This window comes from Diuraphis noxia, unplaced genomic scaffold (assembly GCF_037042655.1).
Source record: "Diuraphis noxia isolate RWA-SAM2 unplaced genomic scaffold, SU_Dnox_SAM2 contig0002, whole genome shotgun sequence".
Lineage (NCBI taxonomy): Eukaryota > Metazoa > Arthropoda > Insecta > Hemiptera > Aphididae > Diuraphis > Diuraphis noxia.
Genome location: NW_028301712.1, coordinates 10465977 through 10483362, shown reverse-complemented (window position 1 = coordinate 10483362; position 17386 = coordinate 10465977). Strand labels below are relative to the sequence as shown.

Here is a 17386-nt window from a genome sequence, read left to right as displayed (position 1 = left end):
AACATTGACACAAGAAACATTTCTCAGATTGTGAAAAATATTTTATTTTTTTTTTATATATATACTTCTGAAATAGTCATTATATAGGGTACCTACTTACGAATATTGACGAGGCAGTTCAAATGTTACTAGTTAACAAAATAAATAGTTATTCGAAATTTTTTGTTGCCGCTTACAGGTATCACTAGTATTTAAATACAATGATTTATCATTGAATTACAATTTAACACATTCATTTCAGAAAAATCACACACTGAGATTCTTTTTTGGCGTGTGGGAGGTTGTGCTTATAACAATTGACAATTAATAAGTATACAAACAAGATCAAATTTTTTTTTTGAGAAACTTCAGGAAGGGCCGAATGGGGGTTTGGCTACAGTATTATATGGTAGCAGTGATCTACTTGATGAACTACACTCCAGATCCTAGTCCTACTAGGTACATATAGTATATAAAACATATAATGTAAAAACATAGTTTTACATTTCACTAAGTGGCTAATAATATCAAACTATAAAGGTACATGATTATATGAATAAATACACAACTAGAAATAGGTTTATAAATTGAGTTTTATTTAAAAATATGAAGTACATAAAATAAAAACAAACCCCTATCACAGCCTACCAAATAAATATTTGCTAAAACTATAATATAAATGTCTAGACAAGTTAACATGAAAAAAAAAACTAAATAGCTATGGAAATAAAATACTAATCAAAATGATTGATTGGTGTTCAATAAAGATAATATTGTATAAGTACATTTATTTAATTATTTAATGATTTTTTTAGGTGATTCTTAAAGAAAATTGGTTTAGTGAGAAACATTTGAATAAATTGAGAAAATAAAAATTTATTCCAAAATATGTTGTACCAAAAAAAAAAGTTATAAGAATAAAAATCATTTAAATTACATAAGAAAGTTGTAAATTAACAAAATCAATCATAATATACTATTTTAATATCATTGCTAAAGCTCAAAATACAGTCAATTAATGTTAACCTAGTATTAAGTTTTAAGAGATTAATATAATAAATTTATAAATTATTAAGTATAGTTTACGTCCAAAAAGTTTTGTATAGGGAAAATAATTATCATTTTGTGTAATCAATTATCAACCACTATATAAAAACACTCTAACAAAAAAAGAAAAGGAAAACATTCCATAATAAAATATGGTATATATAAGTACCATTGATTTAATATAAATAATAAATTTATTACAAAACAATAATTATATGCAGAAGCATATTGAGCATATTAAAAATGTATTTCAAATAATATACGATAAGGCAATTAAGTTATGTTAGTAAAATTTGATTCTATACTAACTGGTGTGACATAAATTTATCATAATGTCAAATATAAAATGTTTGTCTCTTAATATAACACAAAATAAAAAAAAGAAAACAAAGCACAATAGCAAAGAATTTAAAACTTGTAAATGAATACAGTAGGTAAAAAATTTAGAAGACAATCTCTATTTTAATCAACAGTTTTAACAATGCTATAAAATAAAAATAATAATGTTTAATAAGTCAAGCAAGTCTGTTCTATCATAAAAATTTATATTTAACAAATAATATCAGTTCATAATTCTATACTTTATTTCAAAAGAGAATAAACACTTTTACTGATCAAGGCCAAATTTCTCCCACCTTGCTTGACAATGTTTCTCAAACATTATATACAAACTTTAACAAATGTAGAAATTAGCAGTGGACTGCCCATTCATACAGGTTATTGGTAGGAGATTTGTTGTTAAATAAACTCATTATTCTCTTTTAGAATAGAGTATAGGTCAAAATATCCAAACTAAAATATCTGAGGGCTATCAATTACTTGATAAAAAAAATTAGAAACATCTTTTAGGTATAGTTTTAATTCAAATAGTATATAAACAATAATTAAAATAAGAAACAGACATTTTTAAATATTTCTATAGTCGATGGAATACAATTTTCTAATAAAATTGAAACATATGATGAAGCAAAAATAGCGGCTAGCAGTAGTATTAATAAAAGATTATATATAAAATATTTTTATTTATATATTAACTAGGACGTTATATAATTAAGCAGTTTTAATGAAATATAATTGATAAGAATTGTACTACCAACGCAAACACATTTGTATTGAACTAGATTCTAAACATATTAAAATATATATTAGGACTGATAAGAATTGTACTACCAACGCAAACACATTTGTATTGAACTAGATTCTAAACATATTAAAATATATATTAGGACTGTATTAAGTTCTGAGCCCTGGACTTTTACATACATAATGCATAGTATACACTGTGAGCCGAATTTGGTGAGATATTTGATTATAACATATATTAAATTATAAAACAATAACAAAAACATATTTTAGTTTGGATATTTTGACCAAATACCATTTATAATTACCAAAAAAAAAAAAAAAAACATAACATACTTATTAATTATTATAATAATATAACTAAATATACACATAATTAACTTGGCGAGAAACTGTTATCATACTCTAATGATGTAATTGAGTTATCATAATATGAAATGTGGTTTAGTGAAAGGGCATAACTGGTATAATAGAGATCCAAAATATCATACAGGAGTAACATTTTTCCCACAAAATATTTTCAATTGAGTTTAGTAGTTTTATATACTTGAGTGTTTAATTCGGTTTTGAAATGATTTAAAAATGTATTAATGGTTCTCACTAACTGGTCCATAAAAAATAAGTTCTGGAATCTGCCCCCCTTGAACTCCAGTACCATTAGTACTTTCTGAAGAACATTGGAATTGAAACGTCACACAACCAGCATTTATTTCACTAAGTCCTTCTTGGCCAAAGTAACTTAATTCTGCACCATCTAATATAGCTGAAGCAGTATAAAACAATTCGGGATCTACTTGTACAGGATGTGCAAAATAAACATGAAACGTGTTACTTGAACCATCTGAAAAGAATTTTGTGTTGTTTTCAGCTAAAATACGGCCTAGACGTTTGAGTTCAATTTTAACTGTATAATCGGATGCTCCAGTTGACGAACCATATAAACCGAAACCAACAATGAACACACGTCGATCAACACTAAATTGAATGCTATCACAACGACCTCGATACCGCCACTGATTGCTACGATAAGCACAGGACTGAAATCGATGGCACGTCTGAGGTTTTAATCCAATACGTGGTTTAGTTGGATAAGTCAAACGAGGTTTGTTGGATGCAGTGTAATGGAGAAACAAATCAACAGTTTCTTCTAATGTTAACATGCCCATTTGAGCAGGTCCGTTAGCAAATTCTTCCAAGGACATTGCTGGCAATCTGAGTAAATACAGAGCAGAATCTAAAACTTGTCGTTTATTAGATGGGGTTGGTTCTATTTCACGTCTGCTACATTCAGCTGATGCCCAATTCATGGCTGCTTCCCATAGTATGGTTTCTTTGCAATTAATGGTTTCACGTCCTAATACACTCTGCAATGTATCAGCATCAATGTCAACAAAGCCATCTGAATGTAATGCAATCTCTGCCTACATTACAAAAATAAAAAAAGAATAGGTATTAAGATTTAAAATTGAAAAGTTGATTAGTGAATTTTTTTGTTTAGTTACTTGTGCATCAATCACTTCCCAACATCTCTGCATCAATTCTGGCTCTTCGAATAATCGTGATTGGCTGAGGAGCAGACATGCATTTTTTGCAGTTAGGCTTGTTTCCAAATAATTAACACAAGCCCTGGCTAAATGTGGTACAATATATTTTTTAGCCACATACAATGTAGCTAAAACTGTGTCAGGTTCCAATTGGATTTCATCACAGTATAAATACCTAGATAAACAAACAAAATTTACAGTTTTAGAATAAAAATATTAACAAATAAGTAATAGTAATAAAACAAACCTAAGTAAAGTGAGAAAAGCTGTTGGCTCAACGTCAGGCACCTCAATTTCTTCCTTAGTATCTGCTAAGCCACCATAGAACATGGCATAGAAAACAGAACTTCCAGTGGCTAAAATGTACTTGTGAGATGGTATACGTTGGGTGTGTCCTAAAAGAAAATAACAATAATAGACGTATAACAGTGTTATGGGAATGTATATGTACAATGAGACGCTAACCTGGATTGCCCACAACAAAGTATATATCAGCCATGAGATCGTTATTGAACATGGCAGCATTACGTTCGCGTACTGTGGACTTGATGGCCTGCCAGTTGGGATCTAGAGTGATGTTGGAGAGATCTGATAACAGCTGAGAGACTGGAGAACCGACTGGCGATGCTGGCACACTGGCCGGCTGAGTGACAGGCAAGTAGCTGGAACTCTCTCTCTGGGACACAGTGGAACCAGACTGAGGCATTCCATAAGAGTTGACACTCAGCGTATCTGCAACAAGCAACAATAGATAATGTGAGTAATGATATTTTTTTTGTACGTGCGGTTGTTTTGAACGGCCATAGAGGCGGACGTAAACGGTATGATTCATTCATGGGGAAATCACTGTAGGAAAAAGAACCTCAATGACACAATATTATGCAGATCGTAAGGTTAAGACATTTTATTGGCCGTTGAGGTACGCACAAACGTCGTTGTCGATCATTACCATTCTCACCATTAATCCACTGGTTGGCTTGGGATATCTCTTGCAAGGTCATGCGCTTGTTCATGGGTTTGGTGTAAACTAAGCTCACTTTGTTGTAGAAATTCGACATCGTACAACCCCTATAATAGTCACGAATAATAATAATAATAATACGACGTCAATGGGGCGAGGGCGGACGAGCTCGGCAGCACGATTCGAACCGGCAGAAACGACGTGATTCGTACTCGTGTGATCTACATAATGAACCGCATTTGTTCCGGATCCGGTGGCGGAGATGATGATGATATTATTTTGACGACGACGGCCGTCAAACGTCACGACAGTCGACGGGCATGGACCGCAATCACGAGATACGGACGAACGACGGCGACGGAAACAACAACAACACTGGCCGTCTGGTGGTCGTCGGGCGGCGGCGGGGTCGACGGCTGACGGGGGCCACGGATCTCACGGGGGAGCGGTGACGGTGGTCGGCGGGACAGTAGGTAACGCGAACCACGGTTGTTGAACGAACGCCGACGACGGCGCCGGTTCTGTGACGTCACGACCGACCGTCCGTCCGCTAATGTAGCCGGTGGCGAGGCGCGCGATGACGTCGTCGCGACGTCGCTGCCGGCCGGGCGTGTCGCGCGCTCACCCGTCGCATCTCTACCTAAATGTCGTTATTCTCGTAGCCCAGTTTTGAAATAAGTCTTTTTCGCGTTTGGCGTTTCCCAATCCCACTCGAAACAGTCGAAACACTCGAAACCCGTCATCGGGTGTACTACCTATGTGAAATTATTGCTTCATCATCGTCGGTGATGCTCGCTGTGTTATATTTTGATTGTATAATAACGCATTATTGCCATTATAATAATCCTAATCGGGATTTTATCGAACAACACTAATTGTTATTTCAAAAACTATTAACCTTTTTTTAATTCGTTTAAGTTAGGTAAACCTAACCTAATTGTAAGTCGTTAGAAACATTTTTGAAAAAATTATGGTTTTTTTTAAATATTATTTTTTAAGTTTTTACTTTTTAATGACAACATAATATTATACACTTTTTTTTTTTCAGAATTATTTTTGGAGTGTTTCGGTGTATATGATAATACAATTTTAGGGTCAGTAGTTAAATATTTAAATTTTAAATTCTATAATCTATAAGTAGATAATAATATTTGTAAATATTTTAAATCTTGATGAGCTGAGTAGTGGACTAACATTTTTGGGCGGTAGTGGGCAGTGGATATCAATTACCAGATTTTCAGAAACGTTTAAAGCTTTTGAAACAATTAATTTTTTAATTTTTTACGTTAAATGGATTACCAGATATAATATGAATATGCGACGTGTGTGTAAAAAACAGCCAATACGCAGTTTCGGTGTGTCCACTGTCCTTGTTTCGACAAGAAACTCGAACCGCAGAATATAAATTTTATTTTGTGCCCGAACTGCGTGAAACCCGATATTATATTATTATGTAAAAATATTTTTTATCTACTTCAATTTTAGATTCTGAACAGAGCAATGAATATATTGATTTTACAACAAAGTGTGTTTTTTTTGTGTCTGAACCACTCTGAACTCCGTAAAGACTTTTCTTATAGAAACAATCCAAAAATTTCAAATCTTTGCGAGTGGTTTCTGCCTACCTGGTACTAAATTGGATTTTGTTAGTAGGTACTACGGGGTATCAAAAGTAAAAAATCACAATATTTTTTAAAAATAATCGGGAAAAATAAATGAATTAAGAAAATTGGAGATTTTTACGAAAAACCAGTTTTCAAACAAATCAATTTTGTTTTGTTCAGTTGTAAGTTTGTAACTCATCAACTCATTCAGCGAATGATCGTAGATACTTGCAATTATTACCAAATATTAATAATAGCATTTTTTATACACAATACACATTGTGAAATTTGTCAAAATATTTTGACTGTTTTTGGACTATATATATAAACATTTTACATTTTGGATTTAAAAAAGGTTCACTGTTTACTAAGGTACCTAAATAACTGGGATAATTTTCGTCCAAAAAAAGAATGGGACTTTCCATTTTCTCATTTTTTTTTTTTTTTTGACCAGAATAATGTCTGTTTTCTTCTTAATATTAAATTACACATTTTATTTTGTACAACGAATCGATTATGACTCAAATAATTTGAATTGTATTATTTTATAAAAGCATTTTAGTGTAACAGTATGCAGTACTTTTAATAAAAATAATACATTGGTTATTGATAGTGAATAATTGTATATTCAATTTAAATTTAAATCTTTGAGTGTTTTTCTATTTATATGTGAATGACAATTTCTTATTTGGTAATGATTTTAATTTAATATTTGTTTTTATTTGGAGAAAATGAATATTGGAGGGATACAGTTTTACATTTTTGTAGAAAAATGGCCACGTCCATTTTTATATCATCACATCTCATTGACTCTTTCGCTTACTGCAACTATTGGTTCGAAATGTTCACATATTCTGGTATGTAAACTATAAACTCGATACGGATATCAGCTGTTGTTGTTTTTGTTTTATTTTTGTCTCTGTAAGTTCGGAAACAATTTTTTATAGAAAATAAAAAATAAATAAATTTGTAATTGCCTTATTAGAGGTATTTAATTCATACTTAGGCATACAACAACTTATTGAAGTATTTAATTAAATTTGACTATGTATATTTCTTGTAACTAGAATAAATATAATATATACAATGGAAGATAATATAGAGAAAAAAATATATACATAATATTACCAACTTATTACGCAATTAACTGAAATACCATTGCAGTACATACATATAATGATATAACTGTATGCAACTATGTCCAATCAAATATATTAATAGAATAAATTAAAGAAGAATTGAAATAAAAAGTCATTCACGTATTTATAGGTATAATTATTCACCCTTATTTATAAACATATTAATTTATACTTTTCGAGAAAAAGAAAGTTGTCTGGAAAAAAATAATGTCTCAAACCACGCCTCATTGCCATTATACATTTACACTAGGTGACGGTTGATAATGTGCCCATGTATTGAACAAAATTGAACAAATTGACAGCTTGAATTCAAAATTGTAATGCGAAGTTCTTGAGTTATTTAACTTTGTGTTCTAAGGATAAAAGGTCCATGGTTTGGGTTTATAAGATATGTGGTCTATGTATACTTTTGTAAAACGATTTTTAAGGACTATTATCCTTAGTACAAATATTTTAATAACTAGGAAACTACTTGTTCGAATATTAATTTCGGTACATCAAAATTCTCGAAAAAATTATCCGCTAAATAATTTACAGTAAAAAGGGGGGGGGGGATATCATTGGAAAAACAAAAGTTTGTATCACCACAGGACACTCCCCTCAAGTGGTACAAAATATCTCAAGAATTCTAAAATATGGCCTTGTGTATATTTAAAGATTCCAAAAATCAGATTTTGAATAACTTCATTATTAAAGAAAAGAGGGGTGAGCATACTTGTGAATCACCTTGTATATTGATGTAATCAAAATATTAAGTCAACTGATAAATTATTATTTTTTTTTTTTTATTGACGTTTAAAATTCAAATTGCTGTGAAGTTTAACTATCTTACAACAATGTTAGTTTATTTAATGGTAGAATTTTTAATTTTGGCTAATAAGTCTTTTTAGTACAAGGTTACTTTTATAATATTTTCATTCACTACAGCTTATAGTGTTTATACTTTATAGGTTAATACGTGATGTAAACAATTTATAGCTTATAATAAAGATAATGGATAATAAATTAATGAGTACTTTCAAATTTGATAAACTCAAAGTTATACGGTGATTTTTGTCCAAGGAAAAAACGATTTGTTTTGGATATTTGGTTCCGACTATATCAAAGTATGGTACCATGGTTTTAGGCTAGTTGTCCAATGGGAAATAATAGCTTCATACCTCGTGCCTGGTTTAATATTACGTGATAGATGTATTTTTTTACCAAAAAAAATTTAATTTTAAATTCATGAAATGTTAAGAGATTAATATTACGATTGGAATTGTTTTTTTTGCTATAAATCTCTTCCAAATAGCTCACAATTTAGTGCCATACAATTTTTTTACAAGACACAAACGCATACGTTAAAAATCGAATATTATTATAGTAAATAGTAAATAGTAATATATTACTTACATTGTATATTATGTACATCATAAGATATTGCTAATGTGCCTTAGCACATATATAGTTAGTTATTTGTTTATAGCTTTCAGTCATAACTTTTAAATATTTATCACGTCCAATATATTGAGTTATCAAACATGTTTTAGAATAGTCGTATGATTTATTGCCTGTCAATTTTTCTGAATTCGTCATCATGAATTAAAACAATATAAATTATATAATATAATGTATTTTTACCATACGGGTTTGTTCGTTTATTTAAACGACAGCTGTTTAGCGAACGGATGTGAAACATTTTTAGTTTTTATGCAGGTATACTGAATAGAACTATTTATACTTAAAATTGTAATGAATTTATGATTAAATAATATGATTATTTAGAGAGGCAGAAAAAGAATAATAGATCACTTTAAAAAAAAAGTAAATAAGAAAACAAATTATTATGATATAGTTATGCATTGATGATATTTAATTAACTACGATATTTGAGTGTATAATTATATATAGTATATTATATACTAGCTGAACTCGTGCACTTCGTAGCGCGTTAAAAAGCCTGCTACCTCTTAAATGTCTCAAACTGTGTGTTAAAATTCGTTACCTGTGATCATGCTAGCACAATTTTTTTTATACAAACCTACCTATAAATAAATAATGGTTAAAATACACTAAGTAATATTCTTACGCACTGATAATCAATTTAGTTTATTATTATGTAATTTTATTCATTTTATCGAAAAAAGTCTGACAATTCAAGTATTCAATTGAATGATACTATTGAAATGCATTTGGATACACAATAAAGAACTCAGTTGGATAATTGAGAACTTCGTCTTGATTCATTACGGTATCGATGGACTGGTACGTTATCGTGTCGACTGGAATTTCGTTTAGAATGGTGTTATTGATTGTAGGTATATTAACACCAATATAATAGGTCGTGCAATGAGCTACTGACGATTTCCGTAAATTTGTGATTGATTTGGGAAAACTTTGTCAATTAACTCATCGGTTGTTGCTGTTATTTTACAGAAATTAGCTGAGAATGTGATGCATTGTGTTGATTCATCGATACCTAGTTTTCCATTCCCAATTCCCAGCAATTGTTTTGTGAAATCGGCTGATGCATCATTTTGCAGATGTACACTTATATATTTTATATCAGTTTCTAATTTTGCATCTCTTTGCTCGATTGTTTTTGAAGTTCGTATTGCCATTTTCTTTCGTGCTTGAGGCGTAAAACTACCAATTGATCTTTTTTTGGGAGACATAACTGCATAGAAATGGAGTTATTACAACAATAAAAAAAAACTAAAAATACAAAATATCAACAAAAGCTTTTAATGCTATAGACGCACGAGCCATGGAAACAAATAATAACAAATTTAGGAATAATAATTTATTTCGCACTAATAGTAACCATTTATAAATAAACACAAATTTCCATGGTAAATCTCACAATGCCTGTTTGACGATTTCCCGGGGCTGAGTCTATCACTTTTAAACTTATTCTATCTTCTGCCCATAGGTCTAATATATCTGTGTACCAAATTTCGTTGCAATCGGTCCAGTCGTTTAGGAATAAATAAAGGACAAACAGACAGACAGAAATCCATTTATATATATAGATTTATTATGATTAAATGATTTAAATGAATATTTTACAGATAATTAATTCAATATTCGTGATTCGTACGGTTATTTGTATAATTCTGTACTGATGTTTTGTATGGTGAACGCAGTGTTACACAAAAAATATATTTTTCTAAAACCTAGTCTTAGTGTTTTATTGTAAGTATTTCCCTTTATGAGTTAAAACACCAACTTTGATTACAGAAATTAGTCAGGTATTAAAACTTAATTTAAAAAACATTGTTTTTAACTATAAATAGCTAACGTTGTTGACATTTTAAGGCAACCATAGGTGAAATTCATATGGTTTTAGTAGGAACTGCTGGCTATTACTTTGGATAACGATTTATAATGTTATAATTTTCAAAAACCCATAAGCATTTCTGTAGGATTTTAAATTGCCCTGATTTAGTACAATCAAGGGTATTTTAGTATCAATGTAGTTATAATTATTGAGCATGAAATAAAATAATGTTTTTTTAATGAGCAAGAGAATGAGAAAGAGAGAGAGAAATTTTTAAATGTTACTAGTATTTAATAATATTAGCTATCAATATTATTTAGTTATATTATTATTGAATTAGCAAAAATGAAAATAATTGAACTATAATACCTATCTGTTTATTTTGTAAGTAATTTTAATTTTCAGATTAAGGCAGATGTGCTTAAATACATAATAAAACCATAATATTTTAGTCTTTAGGTTTCAATTGTTTTTTTTTTCAGAAAATGTGAAAATCTAAAATTACTTATGTAATATACTAAATCACTAAGTTAGTAATGTATTAAAATGTTATAATACTATAAATACATGAAGTATAATAATATGACTTCCATATATCATTATTGAGAGGGCACCAGACCATCGTATATTGTTATACTACGATACTAGCGTCGTATTATGTTATTACGTTATAGTGTAATGCGACAAAATTGATTTTTTGAATCGAAATGGTAAGCTTCAGTTTGGTAATAAGTTGTTGATAGAGTTGATATATATTTTTTTTAATCCTTAACCATAATAGTAGTGGAATTATCGTGTATATTATACATATTAATATTTAATGTATATAATTAGATTATAAAAGTGTTCTTAAAATTAAACATACAAATATGATGAATTCACATTGCAATAGCATTTATTCATAAATTCATAAGTTTATTTTGATTTGTAAATCGATAACCGTTATGACATAGAATGTTGTATATAATAGACAATTATTACGGAACTTTAAAAAACTCGTATCTAATTTTTTATTAGTGTGAAAACAATCTAATTACTTTAAAATGAATTAGATTAATATATTTAATATAGGTACACACTGTCAGGTGTTTGGAAAATAAATCGCGAATACTTATTTTGAAATTAATGTACATCAAATGAAGATAAAATTGATTAGTAATGTATAATATTATAATAACATTTAGTCGAGGTCAACAACAACTATATGTAGACCGCAGTGATGTCCCATGTCCATCATGTACAAAAGTTAATCGAATTAGTCTGAATTGTTCCATGTAGTATATATCTCAACAAAAACACTACGTCAACTCCGTGTAAAAAAACGCTAAGTAAAAAAAAAAAAAAAATATATAAATGCAATAAAATGTGTGATATAAGGTGGAATCTAAGTAAATAGTTTAATGAATAAAATGTATGTATAAATAATTAATTCAAATTTAATAAAAATTGGTTATTTATATTAATTTATAATATGAATTATTTTAACTCAAATTGATCCAATTTTGGTTTACTTAGCCGGAAACAATTTATTTATTGTAATGGTGCTTTCATTATTTATTACATAAACTATTAGTACTTGGCTATACATTTTTTAGACTGAATCTTCCGGCCAAGTAAACCAAAATTGGATCAATTTGAGTTAAAATAATTCATATTATAAATTAATATAAATAACCAATTTTTATGAAATTTGAATTAATTATTTATACATACATTTTATTCATTAAACTATTTACTTAGATTCCACCTTATATCACACATTTTATTGCATTTATATATATATATTTTTTTTTTACTTAGCGTTTTTTTACACGGAGTTGACGTAGTGTTTTTGTTGAGATATCATTAGTTTTTATTAGGGTCAAGATATTTTTTATTTTTTTTTCCATTATTATGATGTAATGTCTTATTTATAATTTTTTTAAGATGTTTAAACATATCGTTCTGTACAAAAGTACATTTTGTTTCCTATACTTCAGCACCCATTTTAATACTCTATCTGCAGTACACCTACCTTGAACCAGAGGCATTTTTAATTTACCAATTGATCTATTGGTACATTTTTCAATATTTAATAAAATGGAAATAACTGTTTGGATTTTGGATTCTTTCTTTTTAGTGGTACTTCATGTACCGTGTTAATACTGCACTGTTTAATAGTAGTACTATTATAACTTTCAACTACGATTTTAGATTGAGTAGACTCCTGATATTTTTTTTCCTCATATCTCGCGCCTTTTGGAGTTAAGTTACCATTTTTAATGTAGACACAATTCGACACAAATATGAAGACAGTCACAATAAAGTATTATAAATTATAATAAAGACTGTTATATTAATTATTATTATTATAACGACTATATATTATTTAACAATAAAATGCTCAATGGAAAATGATAGATAGTCGATACGGTTAGGTTTGGTGATACCACGTGCATTGAATAATAATATTATGGACACGAGACAATAACGCCGACAACAAGCTCGTACGCAGGACGCGAGACGAAAGAACGAAATTTCAAATTTGAAATTACGAAAACAGAATGCACCGATACCGATAACTGATAAGCGATTGTGGACCATGTTCGCGTGTTAGTATGTTGTATGTGTCTAGCGGTGGGGGGAAGCAATAGTAGTGGGAGACACACGCAGCCGTCTCAAGAATCCTCTCACTCGTCCCGTCAACATGACGCGTTTAATACGGCAGCCGGCGGCGAAAGTAATATAAAATGATCACTTAAATATCCACAGTTTTTTGATCATAACTAAAATACTATTCAACCGATTCTATTTAAAATTATAAAAGCACGTAGCCTATGATTTTCTCGATCGATTGATATCTCATTCTAACTATTTGGTTCATTTATTATACCTACAGACTTTAATAAAGAATACCAAAATATTAACACGTATTAAATGGGAATGTTTAGGTTTCTGTAGATATACACGGTCGAGTGCTTGTTTTATCAAATAATATCCACATATCTACCAACTTATTATTTATGTACCGCATATATGGATATTTGGGAGGTGTCGATTTTTTAGACAATTTTAAATATTCTTTTTCTTTTTCTTAGAAAAGGTTAATATCTAAGTGATTGGATAAGTGTTTTTATTTTTATAATATTTTGAAGTATGTTTATTGAAATTTTTAGTGATAATGTGATTTTTAAGTACTTATAGTTTAAGATTTTGAGTATAGCGATGACTAAGTAACGGTGGAACGTATTGGTTTTACATTACACCGTTACCTAAATTATTATTTTCTAGACTCAATAAAATTTTCAATTTTTTTTTTGAAAAAGGGTCAATTAAAATTTTTAGGTTCTATAAGAAATATTTAAAATTTTATAAAATATCCTACATTAGTTGTTTTTATAGAATTTTAAAAATATTAATAATACATATGCATGATTTTTTTTTTTCAAAAATCAAAAAAATATATAAATACCATATTTTGAATTCATACTATATGACGAAATTGATTTAGTAATTTTATAAAAGTGTACAGTGGTGACTAAACCTGAATTTAGGGGAGAGGGTCATTTTTATTTTTATTTTAAATAGGATGACCCGACACCTGAACGCAACAAAATATATCGTACATTTTAATAGACTACTAATTTTTATTCGTTTGATGTTTTTTAGTTGACATATCATCATAAATTTTAGTTTTATCATACTAAAAAAATCGGGTAAGTGGATGTCGCTCTGCTGTACATTGAGGGGTGGGGTGGACCTCTGACTAGGATAGGTTAGATTTGAATGCAATGATAGGTATCATTGTATACGAAAAACGATTCCGAATGGAGATGATTTGTCAGTCTAGGATATATTATATTTAAATATTGTCATATATTCTATTTTGAAACAAATATTCGATTTTTCAATTAGGACGCATTTTGCATAAGGCATGGTTAATCAATTTTTCCAAAAACATTGCATGTAGTTATCATAATTCATAATACCTTATATTATCATATATATATATATACCTGGTTCGAGGATAAATCGTTATCGTTATGCGATTTCATAAAAATTTAAAACTTAAACGCTCAAAACATTTTTCCTATAATTACGCTTCAAATTTTCTCTATAGCTATTTGAAGCAAAACTTATGGAAAACTTAGTGTTGAATTTTTTAACCTTAGATATAAATACAAACAATTTTATGAATTTTGAACTACAAAATAATTTGCAAATATTCATGGTTTTGACGAATTTTTGTCAACATTTGAACTTCAAATGCTAATAAAAAAAATTGTGCTAATGTATTCTTATACAATTTTTAATCACTATAAGAATAACTTATGAGAAACATCGTATTAAATTTTCAAGTATTTTGATAGTGCCAAAAAAATTTTATCGACACTTCAAAAAAAATTTTTCAGAAAAATTGAAAATTTCAGTTGTCTATTTATAACTCAAAAAAAGTAAAAAATTTTTGATTTTGAAATTAAACTGTATATAGATATCACTAACATAAACATTTGGTGAAAATTTCAAGTTTTTACAGTGATCAATTTGGTCGAAAACTGGTTTTGCGTAAAAATTCTCGTTTTTCTGTCATTTTTTTGTTTTTCTCGATTTTTTTGAAAACTGTTGGAAAATGTTTACTTTTGACCTTTATAATGCACCAAGGATATTCACTTTTACATCAGAAACCACCCCCAAAGTCAAAGAAATTGAAGCATTATTTCGACTAGTTATGCTGTACACAGACACAAAAAAAACACACATCATTGTAAAATCAATACATTCATCACTCCGTTCAGAATCTAAAATGCATTCTAAAAATTGGGAGGGGGATTATCCCCCCCATTAGTATGCCATTGAAAGTGTAGGTATATTGAAAAAACAATTGATAATTTAACAGTGCAATCATTTTTTAAACTTTTGTGATATAACGTAAACTATTGTTACGTTAAGTGCGAAGGTGGTTAATTTTGACATTTTAGTGCTGAACGGAAACTCTGAAATGTCATTAAGGTGCTTATTATAGGTCAAAAAGTACACTGTTACATTGTTAATTTGAAACTGTGATTATTCTAGACAACGTGTAGGTGGTCACTTTTATTGTATTTCCTCTCGGTGGGTGATTATCGAGTTAATAATTATTTGTTTGACATTTTTCTATTGTTAGGAGCTAAAAGTAATAATTTTTAAATATTAGATTCTATATGAAATGATATATGTGTAAGATTAACAATACTTGACACATTTTGTTCTTATACAAAGTTCGTATATGTTATAACCACAAAGTTAAACGAAAAAAACGATATAGACAGATAGCAGAACATTTTTAAAGCAAATTTCCCAACATGGGCCAGGGTACAATTCAACATTAAGTTTTCACTTTGAACATTAAAATACTATGCCATTAACTATTGGAACTACCAGTCAATGATAGTGATTGGTAAAGTCATCATAAAGCATAATATATGTCTCGATTATATCTAGAATTTATTATCCAAAGTTTATGTATAAGATGAAAAAATTAATTAGGTCACTCAGTAAGTACCTACCTACTATAAGTACTCTGCATTCGTTATAATAATATCGTCATACGGAGTAGGCGAAGTTTATGTATAAAAAAGTATTATATTAATATTTTATATTCTTATAAAACTCACATACTTAACATACTAACGTATTACTCATATACCTAAGGTAATATACCCAAGTTTTATTTGTTAGTAAATAAACTTAAAGAACTGGTTGACATTGAGAGAAAAGAAAGTAGGATTACCTAAATTATGAAAAAATACCTAATATAAATAATTAAGGTAGGACAGTGAATTTAAAATAACTGTTTTTAATTTTTTTTTTGTGTTTATTGAATATTTTGGAGGAAATTATGGATTAGATAAATGTCAATAGCTACCTGCTTAATAAATAAATATGATGTTTTATTATAATAAAAAAGGTTTATTTTGCATAAACTCTTAAAACATGTAGGTTAGATTGATATTTTTTGTCAAATACAATTAAAGCTTTAGTATAGTACCTATCTCTTAGAATTTGCAATAGAATAGATAGAAAATACTTTTAATATTGCTTATCAATATCTCATATAGTATAGATTACATATGACAATGCTTTAAATGTGATTTATTTAATTATAAAACTAAAGGTCTATGATTCAAACACCAGGACTGTGTGATAAAAATTATAATATATTAAGTTTTGCATATTTATTTCACACAAACAATTTATAATTAATTTACAAGTCTTGATTATTAATGATTTTAGATTCTTTGTTAAAGAATTATTTATTTTTAAATCATACATACTTATTTTTTATTAAATTTATTAGTCATAATTCGGAAGTCGTAACTAGAAATTATATGCATATTATTATAATATTTAATGTGGTACTTTAAATGAGATGGAAATATTATTCAATTATATGAATTATTTATTTTATTTTTTATTTTTTTTTTTTATTAGCTATTAGTATAAAACTATGATAGCTCAACATTTACAGTAATATTTTATTTTTATTTATAAATAACTGCCTCGGTAACTGACCATTGGCTATATTAAATAATTACATTAGATTAAAACATTCTAGATTTATAATAATGAATATATTTATACATGAAATTTATTAATAACTATTAACTAGGTACCTACTTTTTTACGAAATGTGTTAAAAATGTATGAATAGTATGTAGTTTTCTATATTACACACAACAAGCTGTTAACCGTATATTTTTACCAATAGGTAAGTATTCTATTTTTTTTTTTATAGGCACAACGTTTAT

The 17386-nt window shown here is 28.6% G+C and overlaps 1 protein-coding gene across 2 annotated transcripts in view; it reads right to left on the bottom strand.

The window, feature by feature from the left end:
* Positions 1–554: 554 nt before the first annotated feature.
* LOC107171924 (BTB/POZ domain-containing protein 6-B-like) overlaps positions 555–17386 on the bottom strand; it is a 34438-nt gene continuing 17606 nt past the window's right edge. The window contains exons 1-5 of one of the 2 annotated variants that reach the window (XM_015522184.2): positions 4603–4998; positions 4119–4385; positions 3901–4048; positions 3612–3828; positions 555–3530 (exon numbers count right to left, since the gene is read on the bottom strand). In XM_015522184.2, coding sequence (XP_015377670.1) covers positions 2697–3530; positions 3612–3828; positions 3901–4048; positions 4119–4385; positions 4603–4711 — 1575 coding nt within the window. In that variant the 5' untranslated portion in view covers positions 4712–4998 and the 3' untranslated portion in view covers positions 555–2696. Of the gene's footprint in view, positions 3531–3611; positions 3829–3900; positions 4049–4118; positions 4386–4602; positions 4999–17386 lie in introns of those variants that run through there. The other variant, XM_089219560.1, reaches the window with a different exon arrangement.